The sequence below is a fragment of the Mixophyes fleayi genome, chromosome 5 (assembly GCF_038048845.1).
Source record: "Mixophyes fleayi isolate aMixFle1 chromosome 5, aMixFle1.hap1, whole genome shotgun sequence".
NCBI classification, from domain to species: Eukaryota; Metazoa; Chordata; class Amphibia; order Anura; family Limnodynastidae; genus Mixophyes; species Mixophyes fleayi.
Window position 1 is genome coordinate 103,282,930 of NC_134406.1, and position 25,032 is coordinate 103,307,961.

The 25,032-nt window shown below is 41.0% G+C and overlaps 1 protein-coding gene across 2 annotated transcripts in view; it reads left to right on the plus strand.

Moving 5' to 3' along the window:
- COBL (cordon-bleu WH2 repeat protein) overlaps nucleotides 1-25,032 on the plus strand; it is a 329,526-nt gene that overhangs the window by 108,159 nt on the left and 196,335 nt on the right. For both annotated transcript variants that reach the window (XM_075212632.1, XM_075212631.1), the window contains 2 exons: nucleotides 17,369-17,463; nucleotides 23,274-23,357. In XM_075212632.1, the coding sequence (XP_075068733.1) occupies nucleotides 17,369-17,463; nucleotides 23,274-23,357 (179 nt within the window). The remainder of the gene's footprint in view (nucleotides 1-17,368; nucleotides 17,464-23,273; nucleotides 23,358-25,032) is intronic.

Genomic DNA, 25,032 nt, shown 5'->3' on the forward strand with positions numbered 1-25,032 from the left:
CCTTGCCAGGGGGGATTTTCTGAGGAATTTCCTGGAAGGTGCAGGGCTAACTGGTGTTAAGTTTCTGTGCTCACCCAGCAGACCAGGGGCCTGACTCATTAAGGATGAATGCTAATTTGCACCCCTTGCATTGTAACATGGTTTTGTCCAGGTGCGTGAAAGAAGAAGTTTCTCAAGTTAAGATCCTTAATGAATCAGGCCCCAGGTGATCATCGTTGTCCTGTATTTTGGGAAGGAGGCTGTTGCTCCATCTAGGGATTTGTCATCACCTCATTCTATTGGGAGATAAAGTTTGCCAAGCCGCACTATGTTATCTAATATATAAATGCTTAGTGGCGTCTGTCTGTCTGTGTGTGTGTGTGAAAAAAAAACAACAAGTTGCAGCGCCACCTGCTGGGCAGAGTTATACACTGACCTACTAAATTCTTAGTGTGTGTGGGAAAAAAAATTCAAAAAGGGCTGAAATTTGGTAGGGCTCAAACTCATTTTCGTGAGGTAATTTTACCTCATGAACACACATGTGTAGAGGCGTGCGTTAGTGTGTGTGTGTGTGTGGAAAAAACTATTTTCTCAGAAATGGCTCATCCAATTGACCTGAAATTTGGTATACTGACATTATTTGACAAAACAATTAGAATAGTCAAGTCAGTTAACTTCCATCATCCCCCCTTTCCCCCGTGGGAGGGGTAGTAAAGGCTAAATTTACGAGTTGAGGGGTCTGAAATTTGGTAGGGCTCAAACTCATTTTCATGAGGTAATTTTACCTCATGAACACACATGTGTAGAGGCGTGCGTTAGTGTGTGTGTGGAAAAAACTATTTTCTCAGAAAGGGCTCATCCAATTGACCTGAAATTTGGTATACTGACATTATTTGACAAAAAAATTAGAATAGTCAAGTCAGTTAACTTCCATCATCCCCCCTTTCCCCCGTGGGAGGGGTAGTAAAGGCTAAATTTACGAGTTGAGGGGTCAAACTCATTTTCGTGAGGTAATTTTACCTCATGAACACACATTAAAAAGGGCGCTTGCGTCGGGAAGTAACGATCTTCCCCTGAGGAGGCCTGGGCTAGGCCCAAATGCATGACAAGAACCTTTTTAAGACCTTAAGTATCTTGATTTGACTAGAATGCATGAGTATCATGCACGGGTTAACTTGTTAATAAATAAGATGTTTGTATAATAGAGATATATTATGAAAATTATAAATCCCTGAAGAAATATTATAGCCACTATCATGAAGATATATCTTATGGTGGAATGCAGATAACATAGGGGATTGAGTAATATTTATTAAGAGATTTAAAGAACCACAAACAAAGATGAAGTAATTTTTATAATATATCTTTCTTAATCAAACATCTTAACAACAATGATCCATTATAATTAATAACATAGCTAGGATTGGCACACTTTGCTGCCAATTTTAATCAGAGTTATTCATCACAGTGTATCACTATCACTTTTTGTTGTCATTATTTCGCTACTAAGGTTTTATATTCGAAATAATTAGCAATCATAGAGAGCCCCAGATTTCCATGTTTCTCTCTTCCGTTGTCTTTGGTACTCAATTACTGTACATGGTCAGGGAGCACCAATGTAACTTGATATGGCTGTATATTGAGTAATCAGCCATATAGATTATCGGGACTTTGATTGCCTGGTGCTGTGGTGTATATGTTATCAGTGTCATGCTAAATATGTCTGTGACAGAGGCATGACTATGAGGAGGGAAATGAAAGCAAGCAAGAAGCCGCAGACTAAAAATTAGATAGTTGAAGGATCAGGGTCCCCCAAAAGCAGTGTGATGATGTGAGGTGGGAATATTACAGGGTCACCTCTATATTAAATGATGTTAATACATCCACTTTGTTCACTTTATTTAAATCTTTTCAAAGTAACAGTTGTAAAAAAAATTATATAATAAAATGATAAAATGCAAAGAACATATAAAATAAATGAAATACAAAGCAACATCAGATTACACATTTAGTTTATAATATACACTAAGGAGTTTGTATGTTCTCACTGTGTTTGCGTGGGTTTCCTCCGGGTGCTCCAGTTTCCTTCCACACTCCAAAAACATACTGGTAGGTTAATTGGCTGCTATCATAAATTGACCCTAGTCTGTGTATGTGGGAATTAAAACTGTAAGCTCCAATGGGGCAGAGACTCATGTGAATGAGTTCTCTGTACAGTTCTGCGGAATCAGGGGCACTATATAAATAAATGGTGATGATTATGATGATGAAGGTAAAAGTAATTTAGAAAAAGTGCGGACTTGCACAGCAAATTTCATTGTGTGATTTCATGCTCTTATTGTTTTGCACAAATACACAGCTTTTTCGTCATTAAGCTGGCATCAGGGGTGCATGATTTAGCATCTTCTGATGTTATTATTATTTTCTTTTATTTATAAAATACCACAAAGTTCACAGCGCCATACATAGAGGGATGGGCACAAACTAAACAATGAGTATATGACATATCATGCAAAAGAAAAACAAAAAGAATAGCAAAGAGACATGCACAAGTACAGTAAGCATACATGGGCAGAGATAAGCAGAATAATAAATGATTGAATGCAAATAAGACAACAAATTGCATAGCATACAGAAACAATTCAGCCTAAAGCAAGACAGGGAAAAGCAAGGAAGACTGAGAGCACACTTGCCAACATTTTTGTTTGGGCTTCAGGTAGATGCCGGCGGGGACGTGGGTGTGCAGGGGGCTGGATCCACCCCCCCCCCCCTCCCCCCCCTTACATGATTGTGTACATAGTTGATCAGATTGAAAAAAGACACCTGTCCATCAAGTTCAACCGATTTTGGATCTTGTCACGTTTCAATGCAAAAATTACAGCTAAGTGAAAGACACAATGTTTATTGTTGAAAGGTCGAAACCGGTTGGTGTAGGAATGAGGATTGCAGGGAGATGCAGAAAGCAAATACCAGGAACACGGCTTATGCAGGTAAATAGGTAGTATGAAGAAATCCCAGGAAACGGGTGAACCAGGAGCACAGCAGGGAACAACAGGAAACAGCACAGCAACATTGAACAACAACAGCAACAACAATAACCAGCAATGTATGCTGGGAGTGACAGGTATAAGTAGAGAGACACCCAGTTGCAAGGGATAATTAGTGCAACAAGTTAACCTCTGGTGATAAATGGAAAAGCACAATAGCAGTTCCTCTGATGAACAGAGGCACTGCAGATAATAAATGAAATCCAAGTCCAAAGTCCAGGAGGCAGGAGCTGCCAATGCAAGCAGCATGTAATGCAGAGGGCTGCAGGCAAATCCTGACAGATCTCCTACAATCCCTCTATTATATTTTAAATTGAGGCAGATGAAGCAAATGTGAATCCTCTTCAATCGGGTAAAATCCCTACTGAACCAATATTTTAGTCCTATTTCTCCCTGGATCCACTACTATCCTTCATTTTAATTAACAGTTGGAACCCTCGATACCCTTTTTCGCTAAAACATTGTCTAACCCTTTATTAAACATATCAATTGAATCTTCCATCGCACCCTTCCCTAGTAGTGAATTCCATATCTTGACTGCCCTTACTGTAATGAACCCCCTCTTTTGCTGGTTGTTAAACTTCCTCTTCTATTTCTGTTTAGTTATATTTTATTTAATTATATTCTGCTGTACAGTGACTATATAAAGTAATTTGAATTTATGGCAGGGCTGAAAACTGCATTTGGCTCTATATTTAGAGAGCACATGTTGCTGTTCTAGGGTGTGCATTGTATCTGAATGTTCAGTAAAGGCAGGTTACTTATAGCAAGTTAACCACAATACTGATCAGTAAAACCACATATGAACAGTGAGAGGACAGGGTGGCAGAGAAATAACATCCTGCACACCTTTTTTTTTAATAAAAGGAAAGCATTAGAGAAAACAAAAATAAAGTGTGGCAACTCTCAGTGCTGGAGAGCTAAGTCTAAAGCTTTATTATAGACCTATGGATGGTGTCTAATACAATTGTTTTCCACTTAATTATGTACGGTCTGGCTTCAGATAACAAGAAGGGTTTCTGGAAGGGGGGACACCACCCCTATAATATATGAGATGGGGCATGTTTTTTCTTTTAGATAGAGTTGTCTAAAACTAAAACCTCCTTTTAAAGGAACCTCGACATAGGAAGACATATAGGGCCTGTTTAATCTTAATATACAATGTGAACGCAATTAGTGTTTTTTAAATTGCATGCACGTATGCCTGTATTCAAGTTCAGGTGGATCTCAAGAAACATTTCCATTTGAATATGGGTATAAGTACTCTCTAGATTTAAGGTACTTGCCATATACAGACAGACAGAACACACTGCAGGATATGTACAATCCATATGTACAATATAGAACTATCAGAACGCCTGGAAAAGAACTATGTTAAATACATTAACAGCCCTTAATACTAAAATCATTGATAAAAATACATTTATAAAAAACAATATATATTTTCTTTACATGAAATATAAAAATCAGGATGTTAATGTGTACTGTAAATTGCATTTGCATCTTAGGCAGCCAGAAGTGTCATTTGCATTTTATATGTGAATTGTGTGCAATTGAGTACACTGGTTTAAAGGCAGTTTCTGAGCATGCACATAGCAATTTCAAGCAAGATGTGGCATGCAGCAGGACTTACAGCCTAAGATTAATCAGGCCCATAGTATCTACCACTCTTGTAAATGCCCATGAGTTCTCTGTGCAGATTAACTAATACTTTATTGGGGGAGCAACAAGTTGTGATATTTGCTGACCTACAAGAATCTGAGCGTTAGGGTATATATATGTGGGCAGCACAGTGGCCTAGTGGTTAGCACTTCTGCCTCACAGCACTGGGGTCATGAGTTTGATTCCTGTCCATGGCCTTATCTGTGTGGAGTTTGTATGTTTGCGTGGGTTTCCTCCAGATGCTCCAGTTTCCTCCCACACTTCAAAAACATACTGGTAGGTTAATTGGCTGCTATCAAAAATTGACCCTAGTCTCTCCTTTTCTGTCTGTCTCCCTCCGTCTGTCTGTGAGTGTGTGTCTATATTAGGGAATTTAGACAGTAAGCTCCAATGGGGCAGGGACTGATGAGGAATGAGTTCTCTGTACAGCGCTGCGTAATTAGTGGCGCTATATAAATAATAAATGATGATGATGAGGGTTTGTGTATGAATGTGCCTAGTTATGCACCAAAATACATGAGTACTATTTAAATGAGATTCAGATGGAGAAGGTGCATTTAGGGGTTTGTCCCTGTTTAGTAGTGGCCAGCAGTACTGGGCTTCTCCCCTGGAAAGGACTTGAATGTTTTGAATTTATAAAGTCTTGAGTCCTAAATTGGTTCCAAAATTTGCAACAAAGGCCTAAAAGCTTTGCTCTGTGTCATACATGATGCAGACAATCCTGCACTTTTGTGTAAATGCAACACTTAAGTGTATATTTTTGTGTTACTAATGTACTTTTGATATATTCATATATTTTTGTTTGTGGGTGTTACGAGCCGCGGCGGTGCCCAGCCGCCGCGACTCACTCACCTGCGTCCCGGCCGTCGCTATGGCGACCGGGACGTCACTTCCGGCCCTGACCCGGCCGTTGCCGGGGCAACGAGAAGACGCTTCAGCGCTGCGTCCCGGCAATGAGAGGAAGCCGGGCGCAGCGCTCACCATATGTTCTAGCCTGTGGGCTAATTAATGCAGCCTATTAATTATGCTGGGGGCTGTGTCTAATTCAGAGCTAGGCTCTGATTGGTGGCCACTGGTATTTAAGGCAATGAGGTCTGCTGCCTCATTGCCGGTTATAGCTCCTGTGTTCCAGTCTGCTAACCTGCTAGTTCCTGTCCTGTATCCTGATATCTCTTTTTGACTCCCCGTGTATGACCCTTGGCTTTGATTTGGACCTTGCTCGTGTTTCCTGTGACCCTGATCTTTGGCCTGTTTACCCGTTCTGCTATTTGCCTGTGACCCTTGACCTCAGCTTGTTCATCGATACTGTTGTCTGCTGCCGGCCCTTGACCTCTGCGTGGACCTGACTCCTCTTGCCTGGGTTCTCCCCAGCTGGTACGCACTTCACGACCCTCTGTCAGTCTGCGGCCCAGTCTGTCCCCACCATCAGGGGCTCCAGTGAACACCTGACTGGCAGAGTAGATTCCGGGTTGTGTTGTGCCGGCTGGAGGGGTTCCTAACATTATAACCGGCCCACTCACGGAGACGAGGTTGGAATGGATGCAAGTGGATCCTCACCGTCTCCGGCACAAGCCCTAGCAGCCCATCTTGAGTCCTTATATCAGATGATCCAGGGATTGGCTGAGCGTCTGTCTGTTCAAGAAGAAGCCGCAAAAGTGTCACAACCCACTCCAAGTTCCGTCTGTGAACCTAAGATGAACTTGCCGGATCGCTTCTCTGGAAATAGGTCCCTGTTTCGGAATTTCAGGGAGAGCTGCAAGCTCTATTTCCGATTGAGACCCCGCTCCTCCGGGTCAGAGCATCAAAGAGTCGGGATTATCATTTCCCTTCTACAGGGTGACCCCCAGTCCTGGGCGTTTTCCTTCCCGCAGACCAGTCCTGCCATGCAGTCAGTAGACGCTTTCTTCGAGGCGTTAGGTCTACTATATGACGACCCGGACCGTACTGCCTCCGCTGAAACTCATCTACGGGCCTTGAAACAAGGCCGGCGCTCGGCAGAGGAATACTGCGCTGAATTCCGTAGATGGTCACCTTATAGTGGATGGAATGATCCTGCCTTGTGGAGTCAGTTCCGTCTTGGCCTGTCGGAACAGGTCAAAGACTCTTTGGTGCAGTACCCATCTCCTACCTCTCTGGAGGATCTGATGCACCTCTCCATTAAAATCGACAGGAGATTTAAAGAGCGGAAAATCGAAAAGGAGACATCATCACCTCTATCCGGCTTCATTCCTGTTCCCACGGATGGTGAGGAACCCATGCAATTGGGGGCGTATCGTCTCTCCCCTGAGGAAAGAGACAAGAGAAGATCACAGGGCCTATGTCTCTATTGCGGCACAAAAAGCCACTTCTCCCGTTCCTGCCCGAATAAGCCAGGAAAAGAGCATGCCTAGGGAACGAGGGGAAAGTTCACCTAGGTCTGCAGATTGTCTCCCCGAAAAACGCTGTATTGATCCCTGCACAGCTCATGTTTAGTGCTCGTTCAATGGACCTGTCCGCCTTCGTTGATAGTGGAGCTGCAGGCAACTTCCTGGACATCGGGTTCGCCCGCGCTGCTAAAATTCCGATGGTAAAACTCAAGTCCGCTATTACTGTCTGTGGATTAGATGGAGGTCCGTTGCCTGGTGGCAAGATTTCCTGGGAGACCTCGCCACTACAATTAAAAATCGGAGCTCTCCATTCAGAGTCAATAACCTTCCTTCTTATCGATTGTTCATCAGTTCCCTTGATCTTGGGCCACCCATGGCTTTCCCGTCATAACCCTGTCATGGACTGGGTAAAAGGAGAAATTGTCCAGTGGAGCTCTTACTGTACACAGTCCTGCTTGTCACTGCCCCTGCGGGTGATTCAGTCTATTCCGGAGCAGCTTCCCTCACAATATCATGAGTTCTGGGATGTGTTCTCCAAGAAAGCTGCTGACACCTTACCACCTCACCGTGACTTTGACTGTGCCATCGAGCTTATTCCTGGTTCCAAGTTGCCTAAGGGTCGCCTGTACTCTCTCTCTGGTCCGGAGACCAAGTCCATGCAGGAATACATTGAAGAAAATCTGGAGAAGGGCTTCATCAGGCCATCTAAATCTCCCGTAGGAGCAGGATGCTTCTTTGTATCCAAAAAGGACGGAGGACTAAGACCCTGTATTGATTACCGGGGATTGAATCTTATTACAATCAAGAATACCTATCCCCTTCCGCTCATCTCCGTATCAGCTGAGAGGTGCTACTGTCTTCTCAAAAATCGATCTTCGTGGAGCGTATAACCTCATCCGTATCAAGGAGGGAGACGAGTGGAAGACGGCATTCAATACGCACTCTGGCCATTATGAATACTTGGTTATGCCGTTCGGTCTTAGCAATGCACCTGCAGTATTCCAGGACTTAATCAATGAGGTTCTTCGGGACTTTCTTGGTAGTTTCGTGGTCGTCTATTTAGATGATATCCTCATCTATTCCAGATCTCTGTCTGTACATCAGAATCACGTTAAACAAGTTCTACGAAGACTGCGAGAGAACCACCTTTACGCCAAACTATAAAAGTGTGAGTTCGAGGTGCAGAAAGTATCCTTTTTAGGTTACATAATCTCTTCTGAGGGATTCTCCATGGATCCAACTAAGGTTCAGGCTATTCTAGATTGGGTGCAACCAAACAACCTTAAGGCGGTGCAGAGGTTTCTGGGCTTCTCCAATTATTATAGAAGGTTCATTCCAGGTTTTGAGGACATCGTGGCTCCAATTGTCGCCCTAACCCGTAAAGGAATGGATCCAACTAATTGGTCGCCTCAAGCAGTAGCCTCATTCGAAAGCCTGAAAAAAGCCTTTGTCTCCGCTCAGGTCCTTAGACACCCGGATCCAGCTAAATCATTTGTTCTTGAGGTCGACGCCTCTGACGTCGGTGCTGGGGCTAAACTATCACAGAAGGACCCTCATACTAATCGTCTACACCCGTGTGCCTATTTCTCCCGCCAGTTCTCTTCAGCAGAAGCCAACTATGATGTCGGGAATAGAGAACTGTTGGCAATCAAATGGGCCTTCGAGGAGTGGCGACATTGGCTGGAGGGTGCTCCACATCAGATCTCTGTCATTACCGACCACAAGAACTTGCAATATATACAATCGGCCAAACGTCTAAATCCCAGACAGGCCCGTTGGTCGTTATTCTTTACCCGGTTCAATTTCCTGATCACCTATCGACCGGGTTCCAAAAATGTCCGGGCAGATGCTCTGTCCAGAAGTTTCTTGGCACACCACGTTCCAGTTTCGAACCCAGAGCCTATTATTCCTCCTTCCATAATCCATGTTGGGTTAACCCAAGATCTGAGTATCACACTTCAGAGATTCCAGAAATTAGCCCCTGATACTACTCCGGAACAACGTCTTTTTGTTCCAGTCCATCTAAGGAAGGCGGTTCTTGCAGAGGCGCATAATAGTAGGTCTGCTGGACACCCTGGAGTTTATAAGACGCTGGAGATCCTTTCCCGTACGGTCTGGTGGCCATCCTTGTCCGCTGACGTCAAGAGTCATGTCCTCTCGTGTGAAATTTGTGCCAGGAACAAAGTCCCCAGGACTCGCCCGGTGGGTCAATTGCTTCCATTGCCCATTCCTGCAAAACCTTGGACACATTTGTCCATGGATTTTATTGTTGATTTGCCACCTTCTGCAGGACATAATACTATTTGGGTTGTGGTGGACCGTTTCAGTAAAATGGCACATTTCATCCCATTAACCAGGCTTCCTACAGCTCGAGATCTGGCCATTCTCTTCATACAACATGTTTTCCGGCTCCATGGACTTCCTTCCGATATTGTTTCTGATCGTGGTTCACAATTCATAGCACAATTCTGGAAATCCTTCTGCACCCTCCTCGGAATCCGGATCAGTCTGTCATCTGCATACCACCCTCAGTCTAACGGGCAAACTGAAAGGGTTAACCAAGCACTTGAACAGTTCCTCCGATGTTATTCCTCAGAATTCCATGACAACTGGTCATCTTTGCTGCCTTGGGCAGAGTTTGCCTACAATAACTCATCTCACTCATCTACTCAAACTTCCCCGTTCTACTGTAACTTCGGTTTCCATCCCAGGTCTAATTCTCTGTACTCTCTCAAATCTGCTGGTATTCCGGAGATTCATTCCACAGCTGCTGATCTGAAAGTAATTTGGGGGAAAGTTCAGTCCTCCTTGAAAAAATCGTCATTGTCGGCCAAAAATTTTTTGGATCGCCACCGTACCACCTGCCCATTCAAAGTGGGCCAGAAAGTATGGCTATCAACTAGAAATCTTAGGCTCAGACAGCCTTGTAAAAAACTAGGGCCTAAATTTATTGGGCCGTTCATGATTACCAAACAGATCAATCCGGTAGCTTTTAGATTGAAGATTTCTAGTTCACTAAAAATTCCGAACACATTTCATTGTTCATTGTTGAAGCCGGTATTGTATCCTAGCCAATCCTCAACTGTGCCTGGGGGAAGTTCGAGTAAGCCACTAAGATATGTGGTTCAAAGGATTTTAGATTCCAAAAAAGTGCAAGGACAGGTGCACTTCCTGGTGCAGTGGAGGAACCGCGGGTTAGAAGAGCGATCTTGGGTTCCGCGAAGACAACTCCATGCCCCTAAACAACTGAAGGAATTCTTCAGGAGGTTCCCAAGAAAACCTGGATGTCGGGGTCCCTCGACCCCTCCTCAAGGGGGGGGGTACTGTTACGAGCCGCGGCGGTGCCCAGCCGCCGCGACTCACTCACCTGCGTCCCGGCCGTCACTATGGCGACCGGGACGTCACTTCCGGCCCTGACCCGGCCGTTGCCGGGGCAACGAGAAGACGCTTCAGCGCTGCGTCCCGGCAATGAGAGAAAGCCGGGCGCAGCGCTCACCATATGTTCTAGCCTGTGGGCTAATTAATGCAGCCTATTAATTATGCTGGGGGCTGTGTCTAATTCAGAGCTAGGCTCTGATTGGTGGCCACTGGTATTTAAGGCAATGAGGTCTGCTGCCTCATTGCCGGTTATAGCTCCTGTGTTCCAGTCTGCTAACCTGCTAGTTCCTGTCCTGTATCCTGATATCTCTATTTGACTCCCCGTGTATGACCCTTGGCTTTGATTTGGACCTTGCTCGTGTTTCCTGTGACCCTGATCTTTGGCCTGTTTACCCGTTCTGCTATTTGCCTGTGACCCCTGACCTCAGCTTGTTCATCGATACTGTTGTCTGCTGCCGGCCCTTGACCTCTGCGTGGACCTGACTCCTCTTGCCTGGGTTCTCCCCAGCTGGTACGCACTTCACGACCCTCTGTCAGTCTGCGGCCCAGTCTGTCCCCACCATCAGGGGCTCCAGTGAACACCTGACTGGCAGAGTAGATTCCGGGTTGTGTTGTGCCGGCTGGAGGGGTTCCTAACAGTGGGTTATCGGTTTAGATCTGACTTTTACAAAATGTACAGCTTAGCATGAGAAAAATTACTCAGCATAGTTATTATAGTACCAGTAATTCAAAACTTAAAAATATTCCATTACAGTAGTCTACTGATTCAGGTCAAAAATATATATTTCATGGTAGAATGCTTTCTACAAACAATTAGCAGGAAACATACCTAAGGGTAATGTAATATCTTTCTGGCAGAACTTATATGTGGCTAATGATTCAATAAGGATATTTTTTAATTATATAAAAAAAAACTAGCTGAAGTACCCACCGATGATTTTTATATATAAGATTTGCAATGACGCACTTTTCATTTGGTATGCGCAACACTGGAAGATATAAATGTGCTTGTTAAATACAAACTCTCCCTTAAAATGTTATTGTGTCTATGGCATACAGTTTCACCGGGGTTTTCCTTAACATATATAGTTCACATTTGCATTTTTCCGCACAATAGAAAACCCCTAGTAGTACTTTATTTCCTTAAGAATTATATTTCAGTAATGTGATTCTTTAACCCCTTAGCTGCTGAGACTTTTCTTACATATGCTGAGCCTATTTTGCCACATTTTGGGCTGGTCACATTCTAACATCAATATCATTAGGTTTTTCTATGCAGTACCCACTCATATTGTACACTGTTCGTGTCAGAAGATCTTGAATTTTCATAAAACATCATTAATTTGCTTATACTTTCTTTGTGCAGCAAAGAAAAATCAAATGCCATATTCTTTTTGGAAATCACAACACAGGGGACTAAAAGCAGAAGTATATATATATATATATATATATATATATATATATATATATATATATATTAACAAAAACATATTGAGGATGCTGTCCTCTGGAGTGGGCCATTGCACTGCAGCCAGTAAATCACACAAATCCAGTGTTTCAGATTAATAGACTCAGCCAGTTTTATTCACCAGCTTGCAAACAGAGCAAAAACGTAAACAAAATCCTAGCCATCTGGCTACTAACTAATACAGTAGATATCCTCCCTAGATTGAGAGGTCTAGTGTCCCTCACTTAAACCAAACAAGTAGACCTCACAGGCCAAATTACAGTTTCTCTCAGGAGACATCTGACCTCCTCCCAAGAAAAAGAAAGACTAATTGAGGCAGAGCTGCAACCTTTTGCAGACACCTCTCAGGTGCAGTTTATAATTAGTCTGCTGTGAGCCTGCAGACCAGAAGACCCGGACTGGGCCTTTTGTATGGAGCCCATCCTACTGTCTCCATGCAAAACACCAAGGACCCTTACCAGCCTTTCCTGAAGCTGAGAAACACATCTTGAGAAGCTTTTCTTCAGACACAAAAATTCTCCCTGGTGTTTTAAAATACAAATTATTAGAATCTAGGACTTAAGTACCTACCATTCGCTTCTTTCCCAGTGCTCACTATATATATATATATATATATATATATATATATATATATATATTTATACATCTATATATATATATATATATATATATATATATATATATATATATATATATATATATACATATAGATATGTACATATGTATATATACATATGTATGTATCTAATATATAAAAGCCTAGCGGCGTGTGTTAGTGTGTGTGTGTGTGTGTGTGTGGAAAAAACTACTGGGTGACAGAGTGCTCAAGCTGCAGCGCCACCTGCTGGGCGGAGTTATATACTACTTTGACCTACTAAATTCTTAGCATTATCTAATATATAAAAGCCCAGCGGCGTGTGTTAGTGTGTGTGTGTGTGTGTGTGTGTGTGTGGAAAAAACTATTTTCTCAGAAAGGGCTCATCCAATTGACCTGAAATTTGGTATACTGACATTATTTGACAAAAAAATTATAATAGTGAAGTCAGTTAACTTCCATCATCCCGCCTTCCCCCCGTGGGAGGGGTAGTTAAGGCTAAATTTACGAGTTGAGGGCTCAAACTCATTTTTGTGAGGTAATTTTACCTCATGAACACACATGCTGTGTTAGTCGGTGTGTGTGTGTGTGTATGGAAAAAACTACCGGGTGACAAGAGTGCTCAAACTGCAGCGCCACCTGCTGGGCGGAGTTATACACTACACTGACCTAAATTCTTAGCATTATCTAATCTATAAAAGCCTAGCGGCGTGTGTTTGTGGCGATGAAGATGACAAGAACCTTTTTAACACCTTAAGTAGCTTGATTTGACTAGAATGCATGAGTATCATGCACGGGTTAACTTGTATATATATATATATATATATATATATATATATATACATATAGATAGATATATATACATATAGATAGATATAAAAGAAACCTATTTGTTTTTCCCTCTGTCTTGCACGAGTCATTATTTGAGCAGGTTATTTGACCCCTCCTCAACCTCTGTATTTAAAATATAACTCAAGCATGCTAGATACTGTGCCTCTGGGGTCCTGAGTTCGATTCCCGACCATGGCTGTATCTGTGTGGAGTTTGTATGTTTTCCCCGTGTTTGCGTGGGTTTCCTCCAGTTTCCTCCCACATTCCAAAAACATACTGGTAGGTTAATTGACTGCTATTAAATTGCCCTTAGTCTCTCTCGGTCTGTGTGTGTGTATGTTAGGGGATTTAGCTCCAATGGGACAGGGACTGATGTGAATGACGTGAAAATATCTGACGTGCGTGTAAAATCTGCTTTGTGATTCCATGTTCCTCAGTTTGCTCTCTGATTTCCATTATAGTGCCTGAGTTTGCGGAGCAATAAGGCATTATTTCATACTTGCCTATCTTTGGCAAGTAGTATCCGGGAGAGGGGCGTGTCTAGAGGGTGGGAGGGGGAGGGGCATGGTGAATCGCGTCATTTTGCCCCCCCCCCCGCATCAAATATGCCATTTTCTCGCAGGGGCGGGGCCAAAATGACGCGATTCACAGTGAATCGCATCATTTTAGCCCTGCAATTGCGGGATGCGGGAGATTTGCCAGCTCTCCCGGGAGTCCGTGAGACCGACCAGAAATTCGGGAGTCTCCTGGACATTCCGGGAGAGTTGGCAAGTATGCATTATTTGCAGAGGAGCTTGTATTGGTTGATTAGAGGAGTTGGATGGCTTGTGTGCGCTGCTCAAAACATACAAAGTATGAGCGCATAGTTTTGTGGAGAAGTGAAAAATTAAAATGTCTTTTTCTGGAAAAAATTATTGATATGAGATAAGGGAGTAAAGAGGGTGCTTTTCTAAGGGTGATTCTTGCTGTGTGGTGGGGCCCACAGCCGCGCAAAGGGACTTCATTTTTGCACCAGCTGTGAACTGCCAGAGATGCTGTAATCAGACCCATTTTACTTATTTATGTTGTACTTTGGCAGAGAATTACATTTCTTTATGCACCCCAAGAAATATAATAAAAGGCTTCACACATAAAAAGTGACAGGTAACTAAAACAGCTTTGATGTCCCCTCATTGTCATGGATAATTTAAGCCTTAAATGAAACTAATCCGAGCAGTATTTTAGGAGAAAAGCTGAAAAGTCTTATGATACAGGTAGACTTAAATATAGCATAGAGATGTGTGCTAATGTACTCTTGCAAGGCACATACATTGCATTCACTTGTGTAGTTGCAGAATTTATGCTCCATAAGTAACATATTTTAAGATACATGTAATCCAAAATACTACTGCATCTTCTGAGGTTTAAATGTATACCCCAATACTACCTCTCAAAGCATATTGGACCACAAGTGTCAGATAAGTGTGACCAAAATACTGCCACAACTGAGTGACACATTTTTGGATAGGTACATTATTATTTGTTAAAATGCAAACCAAATGTTCAAATTTGTCCAACTCTAAATCAGGCCCTCAGTGTTCCAAATTAGGTCCTCTGTATTATATTTTTACAGCATTTGTCAACACCATAGTTATACCGCCCTCTGCTGTCCACATTTTGTAATATCCGTGTGAACAAAAAACTTGTAAAATGAAATACAGCGAAAAATATTTACCATATTCTGCATTTGGTTTTGAAAATTCCCATGTTTCTTTGGCATAATTTTGCCTTTAATGTTCCCAATCCTACCCCCATCATACCACACTACAAAATGAATACACAGTGCAGAATGGCAAAGCAAAAGTGGATCTCAAAGATCATATTACTGCATTGAATATATTTATCATTTATAGTTTTTCTAAAAATATTTCTAAAAATATAGTTTTATATAAATACAGTTGTATAAAAACATTTTACGTGAATTCATAGTTGTGTAATAGATTCTCCATGTTCAATCAGTTTCTAAAATACTAATTTGTAAAATGTAATAATGTAGTTGATAACTATGTAATGATAAAATACATGCAGTGCTTTTGGGTTAAAGGTCCTACAAAATGAAACCTGGTTATTGTGGAATGTATTTACATGGGTTTCGTGGGCAGCATGTAATCTTGATCTTTGATGTGATCAAAGTCAACTAATTACCACAATGGATTTCCCATAAAATGCCATACAGAACATACTTCCCCGCCTGTCATCACAGCCTTCAAACCTTCAATCTAGCAGTACAATTGGATGCCACCTTTTGCAATTACCAAGAAAACTATTTCCCAGGTTACTGCTATAGTAGTCAGCATATACACATTATTATTACTTCGTTCCTGCCACTGACTGGACTCAGGTCTCCATATTTGCATCCCTTAAAAGTAAGAGCAGAATAAGAATTTTAATTCATTTTTGTACGAATAACTTTTTTCTCAATGATTGTCAGACTGAAATTAAATATGCCATGTAATAGATAAATAATGGATACTATAAACAGGAATATAAAAGGACATAATGAAGACAAATTGTGCAAATGATTTAGATTTTCTTTAAAGGGTATTTCTTTGACGCCTAAAAGTTTGATACAACCAAGGAGTGTAGTCATTCATGAATCATGTAACACCAAATCATATGGGCTTTGATCTAGAAAATGCAGATTATTTGCCTCAATTAAATTAAAAGCTAAGTTGTGTACTAACCTTTTTAGATTTTTTTTTTGTTTTTACAGAAGAAGCTTTGATGTTAAAACAGCTGCAGTGACTTGATTACATGTAGACTATATGTAGATTGTCTACCGAAGCCTTTTCTTATATTTGTAATTCAAAGTCATTTATAGGGAAGAATGGCCTCTTGTCTTTGATCTGCCAGTGGGAGTGTGTGCATAGAGGCAGAGGTGGAACTAGCGAGCTGTGAGCCCCAGTGCAGGGAAGCGGGAAGGAGGGATTCGGGGCCCACAACTCGCTTGTTCCCTGTGCGTTGGACTCCATTTTATCTTCATGGGTCCTAGTGCACCGCACCTACTGCACCAATGGTAGCTCTGCCACTGCATAGAGGGGATACTGATTGAGTTAGTAACATTGAGACAGTAATAGTGATAGGTAGGAGATAGTTTGTAAGCATGAGGAGGTTTCTTGGAGAAAGAGTTAATCAAAAAATTGGAGCGTTGCATGAAGAGGGCATTGTTGTTTTGGTGTGGATGATTAGTAAAGCTAATAATTTCTGGATAAGTAAGTTGTTTTTGAAGGTGTCAAAAGTAAAGTATACAAATGGGAATTAACACAGGAAGAGAATCTTACAGTGTCAGGTTCCAAATCTGTACAACAAAATTCACCACTCCAGTGATATGTCTTGCATGGCCACGTAAAATAACCATAAAATCCTCCATACTTGCAAGTTCCAAGCTACTTGGGTATTGATGAAAAGTCGTGAGTAATAAGTATTTTGAAATGTTATATTGTTGGGTAAACTCCACCTCTGGGTGAACCTATACAGGAAGCTACAGATATATTCTTAGAGTTGTCTAAGAAAAAAAAAAAACACTTTTAACATCCGAATAAATCATTGTTTACTTATGCTTAAACATTAACTAACATATAGATTCCTGAATCTTATTAAAATTATATGACACTGTATTGAGGCATTTAAAGAATGGTTGACGTGCTATGAAGAAATGAGAACATTAGCAATAAACTCTTTTATATTATTGCCTGGCGACCTTGCACTTAGACTGTGCACCAATATACTGCAGCTAATCTTTCTAGCAAAGTCCAGCTTGCAAAACTGCAAGCAGTCATTTCCAATGAGATCTCGCTTTCTTTTTATATCTTTTTTTATTTTAGTTGCACTTTAACAAAAGTTTAAGGTGCACGTTCAGTTAGGCAGTGTAGAAGAAATCCGAGAGCCTAAAGGTACGCTTCAGTTTGTTGCATGTAATATGTTATATTTTTATGGATGCAAAAAAAAATTGTGATTTTGCATATTTTTTATGTTTTCCTTACGTTCATGTTTATCTTTACAGAAAAGAATCGTAATCTTTCATCGAGTAGTGACACAACAGATAAAGAGAAAAAAGGAATCTTTGGGTTTTTTCGGAGCTATAAGAAAGGACACAAGGTGAATATACTTGTATAGTTTAACAGTTAATGTCTTGTAATAACAATTTGGTTGTTATATGTCAGTAAATTAGAGTGAAGTTGTGTTTTTTGCTGCTGTAGTAGCAGCACTGTCTTTCTAAAGTGATGCCTAAAACCATAAAATGCTAGCTGATGTAATATTAAAATGCATTTCTTTATATCTGCACTACATAAGCAGAGCTCCAACGCTAAATAAGCGTCAAATCAGTCTCATTTGCCAAATTAAAGTGGCAGCAACGGGGGGTATTTAGAGGACCAATCACAAGCAGGGCTGTCTTAACGCATAGGGAGCCCATAGACTTGCCAACTTTTCAGTATATTATTCTGCAAATTGCACTCAGAGTGTTCATGTGCATGATAGTGACCAATGGTGCAGGATAATAGTTATTTCCAAGACTGAAACTGATAAAAAGAATAAGCTTCGCAGCACAATGGGACAGTAGCGTTTGAACTGATTTTCACTCGTGTATGGAAAATGACATCCTGAAGACCATTAACTTCAAGCCAATTATAAAGCAATTCTCTGCAAAGGAATTCTTTTTACAAAATTCTTTTGTAAATGTTTGTGTTGAACACTTGATTAAAAAGAAATAATTCCTAGTAATTTTTTACGGAGCCATCTCCGTCTGTATGATTTACCAACTCAGTACCATTTTTATGTTGAATTTCTTGTTTTTTAACTTCAAGGCTCATGTTATATTGTTCAAACGTTTATATGCATTTATCTCTGCTGTACAGCATGTTTTTTTAATGTTTAAATACTGATGTTGTTGAAGGTACCAATAAATGTAAGCTTAATTTTATCGATAATTTACATTTTTATTCCTGTGAGTGGTTGTGTAGGTAGGGCCCCAGTGGACTGCTTTGCTCGGGGACCTATAATGTTGTTAAGACGGCCCTGAACACAAGCCATAATTTTTGGATTACAGCTTTCAATTATCCTTCCTATTCACACCTTTCAGTTGGGTTTGTAAAAGAAGTGGAGGGACACTGGAAAAAACAGTTGCATGGAGCAACCCCTGTGCTATGCACTAACAATAGGGTTTTTGGTGGCGATAGGGCTTCACTCTATACATGAGATGGTCAACGCTTGTGATAACACTTCTATTGCAGGTGGTAATCCCCACCAGGTGTTTCTGCAGAGATAAGCTTCTCCATGGGGTAACCTATTTAACAGTACTTGTTCTGTTATTGCCATTTCAGGTTTGAATAAAGCATTTTTTCCAGCAGGCAATATTTTTAAAATATTTTTTTCATATTTTCATCTTTTTTTTCTTTTCTTTTTTATTATAATTCTTTATTTTGCATTGTCAAAAGTATACATACATTTGCGTGTATAACAGAACAATTAAACCAAAACTGTGTGCACAGGCCAAATGCAGTTGTAACAATCATGGTAAAAGACACCAGAAACAATAAAAGTACAACAGAGACATGAAGATGACCAGTTTTTAGAAATACTGTAAGAAAACAAATAGGGGATAGGGCAGACAGGGAATGAAGCGATAAGATGGATTTTATGGGACTTTATGGGTTTTTTTTTTTACCAAAGTGTTTTATATATATTTTTTTTCTTGGCATCCGTGAACTGGCTAGCCGGGTCACACATGTTCAGATTCCCTGAGACTGGCCCAGCGAAGAGGTAAGTTAGGCCAGTATTGCTGAGTCAGCCGAGTATGGCTCCGCTGCTTTAGCGATATATTATTTATAAATTGCAGTGATCGCAGATTTTTTTTATCACTAGGATAAGCAGCAATAAAAAAAATCATGTTTATTGCCGCTTGTTAATAAATAGGCCCCTTAATCCAGGGGCGGATCTAGAAAACTGTTCTACCCGGGGCGATTTAGGGGGGGGCGATTTAGGCCCCGCCCCCTTTCTAACATCTGAGGCTGCCGGCGGCTGCACACTATGTGCAGGTCCACTAGGCAGTGACAGGCAGGGACAGTGTGCTGCCCGGCCGCACTGATTGTGTTAAAAACACAATCAGAGCAGCCGGACAGCACACTGTCCCTGCCTGTCACTGCCGAATGGACCTGCACATACTGTGTAGCCGTCGGCAGCAAGTCTCTGCTAGGGGGGGCGATTGCCCCAATCGCCCCCCCCCCCCCCCCCCCCCCCGGATCCGCCACAACCTTAATCTCAGGATTTCTCTGCCCATTATAGTTTATATAAATTCCTGATAGCTGTTAGACATGCTGCTTTTATTAAGCTGCAAATCTGTGTTAAATATTACATTTGAAACTTTGAGGTTACAGAGGCACATGTTCATAAATACAATATGATCATGTGCATCCAATGCCTATGTCAAGTGTAGCCAATGCTTCTTTGTTTATAAAAAAAAAGAGTAAATGAAAGTAAATGCATTGTTGCCTATTCTCCCACAATGCCTGGGAGATTCTCCCAGGAGAGCAGTGCAAGGTCCCACATGCTGTCCACTACCCAGGTGAAGTGGGTGGGAGTGGTGCTTAATGACATGATTCACAGCGATCCCGTTATTCAGGCCCCAACCCCTGCTGTATTATACTGGCATTGTGCAGCAGGGGCAAGGATTAATGATGAGATTTGCACAGCTAGCCCCTCCCCCCAGCACTCAACCCCAGGATCTTGTGAAGTGGAGAATCAAATTGTAGGCTTGTGTTTTCTAATTATAAATAGGTCATATTTATATTAATTCCATGCTAACATTTTACAGTGTTGTATTGTAAGGTTAAATAGTTTAAAGTTTAATTTAAAAAAATACATTAACTAGTCAGAATGGCTGAATGTACTCTTTGACCTTATAGAGTAATCATTTGTTTATTAGTAAGTAGATAAGGTAAATGACTTGTATATGGTATTTTTAGATCCTGTAAGGAGTGTCATTTTTTATTTTCTTACATTCAAGCCTCTCCCTTACATACCTGTGTACATGACCAAATGTCAATTGACAAAAGAATTCTATAGTTAATGCGCACTAGGAAACATTACATTGTTATAACAAAGCGAAACCCAACCTGACCTTATGCTTGTTTATATTGGTCAGTAAGTTAATAGTCCTGATATAAAAAGCTCTTAGGATTCTTGGCATATCATTTGTCATATTTTGTCATATTAAAACTTAAAAAAAAAACACATTTACCTTTTGCTTCACAAAATTATTGGAAATTTCTATAACTAAATGTTAATTAATCTTATCTGGCCAAATTATATTACATGGGAATATTGAACATATTTAGAGCATCTGGATACAGATTGTGTACAGACTGTACACACACATACTATAGTCTTACACTGGGCCCCACACATATACTGTAGTCTTAAACTGGGCCCCACACACATACTAGAGTCTTACACAGGCCCCCACACACATACTATAGTCTTACACTGGCCCCCACACACATGCTATAGTCTTACACTGGCCCCCACACAAATACTATAGTCTTACACTGGGCCCCACACACATACTATAGTCTTACACTGGCCCCCACACACATACTATAGTCTTACACTGGGCCCCACACACATACTATAGTCTTACACTGGGCCCCACACATATACTATAGTCTTACACAGGCCCCCACACACATACTAGAGTCTTACACAGGCCCCCACACACATACTTTAGTCTTACACTGGCCCCCACACACATACTATAGTCTTACACTGGCCCCCACACACATGCTATAGTCTTACACTGGCCCCCACACACATACTATAATCTTACACTGGTGCACACACAAACTATAGTCTTACACTGACCCACACACACTATAGTTATACACTGTCACACATACTATAGTGTCACACAAACTACTCCCCTCCTCTCCCCCGCTTACCTTGTTCGATACAAGGCGCACTCTGCAGACTCTTCACACATGGGATGGCACCTATCACATGGTGCACGCCCCATGTGACTCTGATTGCCAGTGACCCATTCATAGGGGAGGGAGAGAGGGGGGAGACACTCGGCCACCAGGAAGTCAGTGTAGGGCCGGCCCCATTACTCGGAGCACAGACTGTCATGCTGGGTTCCAGCATGACAGTCTGTGCGCCGAGTAATGGGGCCAGCCCATCTAGCCATCGGCCCTTCTGGCATTTGCCAGAACTGCCAGATGGCCAGTCCGGCCTTGTGTACAGTTGTACTTTGTTGCACACATGCTATAGTCTTACACTGGGCCACACACACATACTATAGTCTTACACTGGCCCCACACACATACAATAGTCTTACACAGGCCCCCACACACATACTAGAGTCTTACACTGGCCCCCACACACATACTATAGTCTTACACTGGCCCCCACACACATACTAGAGTCTTACATTTGGCCCTCACACATACTATAGTCTTACACTGGCCCACACACAAACTATAGTCTTACACTGGCCCACACACATACTATAGTCTTACACTGGCCCCCACACACATACTATAGTCTTACACTAGCCACCACACACATACTATAGTCTTACACTGGCCCCCACACACATACTATAGTCTTACACTGGCCACCACACACATACTATAGTCTTACACTGGCCCCCACACACATACTATAGTCTTACACTGGCCACCACACACATACTATAGTCTTACACTGGCCACCACACACATACTATAGTCTTACACTGGCCCCCACACACATACTATAGTCTTACACTGGCCACCACACACATACTATAGTCTTGCACTGGCCCCCACACACATATTATAGTCTTACACTGGGCCCCACACATATACTGTAGTCTTAAACTGGCCCCCACACACATACTATAGTCTTACACTGGCCCCACACACATACTATAGTCTTACACTGGCCCACACACACACAATACTATAGTCTTACACTGGCCCCCACACATAAACTATAGTCTTGCACTGGCACACACACACACATCATCATCATCATCATTCATCATCATCACACACACAAACTATAGTCTTACACTGGCCCACACACACTATAGTTATACACTGTCACACATACTATAGTCATACACTGTCCCACACACATACTATAGTCGTACACTGTCCCACACATACACATGATATAGTCATACACTGGCCCACACACACATACTATATTTACACTGTCACACACACTATATTCATACCCTGTCACACACACACATACACATACACACTGTCACACACACACACACTGTATTCATACCCTGTCACACACACATACTATATTTACACTGTCACACACTATATTCATACCATGTCACACAAACTACTCCCCTCCTCTCCCCCGCTTACCTTGTTCAATACGAGGCGCACTCTGCAGACTCTCTTCACACATGTATATATATATATATATATATATATATATATATATATAAATCTACTGTATGTTAGAAGGATTCTGTAGGGGGGAGTCGTGCTTTGGTGCTCATCAGGTCTAGAACATTCTCCAGACTTTTTTGACATTAATGTAACTGTTCTGTTTTGTTAATGAAATTTCTATTTCCTTCAATTGTCATACCCAACCAGGATCTGTTTTTTTGTAAAGTGTGTTGTGATATGTTACTAGTACTGTATAAATGAAGGATAGTAATAATAAACTTATAACTTCCTGTTAAGTGTTTATCACTTCTTAAGATTTTCCTTCCTCCACTATATCCTAAATGCAATAAATAAACTAATTTTCCGCACCAACCATTTATCTATTACCATACATTTATGCCATTCTTTGAGTTAGCTCTTTGTCTCTCCTATTCCGACCTGTTCAATACTGTAGTTTGAATGGTATATAAATGCAATTCAATAATTGAAAATGGTATTATAACTTTTTGTTTTCAACAGAATGAGGGAAGCATAGGAAATTTGGAAAGCGACGATTATGAAGAGGTTTTCAATACAGCATCTACTAGTGGAAACAGATGTGAGGTATGTGGAAATATATATATATATATATATATATATATATATATATAAATATATATAACACTTTATAGTTTCACAAATGCTTATAAAGAAAAAAATGCGCTTGTCACATTAGTCATATTGCTGATCCAATCAAACCCGTAGCGAAATACGTGCTCTGCAAACTTTGAAGCGTCACCGTACGGGAAGAAGTTGGTGTAAATCTTCTTGAACTCTTCTACCGTTAATCTTAGAGGGAAATAATCCTCATGTGGAATTTTTCATGTTACGTTAAAGTTGCATAACCAACTACATCGAAGATTTTACTATTGTGTCCCTCAGCCTAGCTGTACCCTGAGACAAATGTTCCTCTTACAGCCCTGGCTGAAAACCGGCGGCGTAGAAAGGGGGGAGTGGGAGGATCAATCTAAAAGCTCAATCTTTTGTAGTTTTCTGCAAATTATGATTGGTCCTCTCACTTATACCACTCTCCGCTTCCATTGGCAGTTTGCAAACTAAATTGATTTGGCACTTCTGTAATACACAATATAACAAAAGTGCAGCTATGCCATCTGTATGAAATAACGTTGTTCTATCTGTTAATTGAACAGAGTAATCCCCATCTACATATTAAAGCTGCATTAACACCTTTATAAAAAACTTTGTAAAATAAACTAGCATGCCCTAGCCTACATTTCTCATTTTTCCAGAGGCTCTGGCTAGGGGAAGAGGCACTTGAATATTATTATTATTATTATTATTATTATTATTATTATTACCATTTATTTATATAGCGCCACTGATTCTGCAGCGCTGTACAGACAACTCACTCACATGAGTCCCTGTCCCATTGGGGCTTACATTTTAAATTCCCTAATACACACACACACACACACAGACAGAGACTAGGGTAAATTTGTTAGCAGCCAATTAACCTACCAGTATGTTTTTGGAGTGTGGGAGGAAACTGAAGCACCCGGAGGAAACCCACGCAAACACTTTAGTTAAATTGTTTATGAAGGTGGTAATGCAGCTGCCTATATCTAGCTAACTAATCATATAGTGCCCTCTATAACACTAAAGACCATCTCTTAGAGTACTGCTGCTGCATTTACAGAAGGGAAGGTATACCAGAGCTATATTTAGTGATGAATCATTAAAAACCTACCACAAATTTATGATGCCATGCACCTGTATATGATGCATTTTCCAATGCTGAAAGTGAACAAAGACCTTTGTGGAAATTTACTGGTTAAGAAAAGATCATTAATAAGCATTAAAGCTACATGACAATCTCGTAGATACATTTTACTAATCTGGCTGCCCTTTTTCATTATTTTGTATTATTATTATTATTATTATACAGTGCAGCATCTGTGATCATCATTGAGCTAATTGTCAATTACTTGCTTTTTTCTACTATTCGTTAATTCTTTTCTGTAAGTGACTGACAGTTACCTGTGGTCAGACAACATATACTTCTGTTTCATTAATTTTAAATTGTGCTTTGATTTTTTATTATGAACAGCATCTGCCGTTCAGTGTAAACAGAGGTTCTTACTGCAACCTCATATGTTTACATTCTATTTTTATGCAATATTAATTGTATCTATTTTGTAGCCAGAATAAACTTTGCACTTGAACTTTGTATTCTCAGTATTACATTGGTAATATTGTTTCTTTTTATAATTTTCATTAT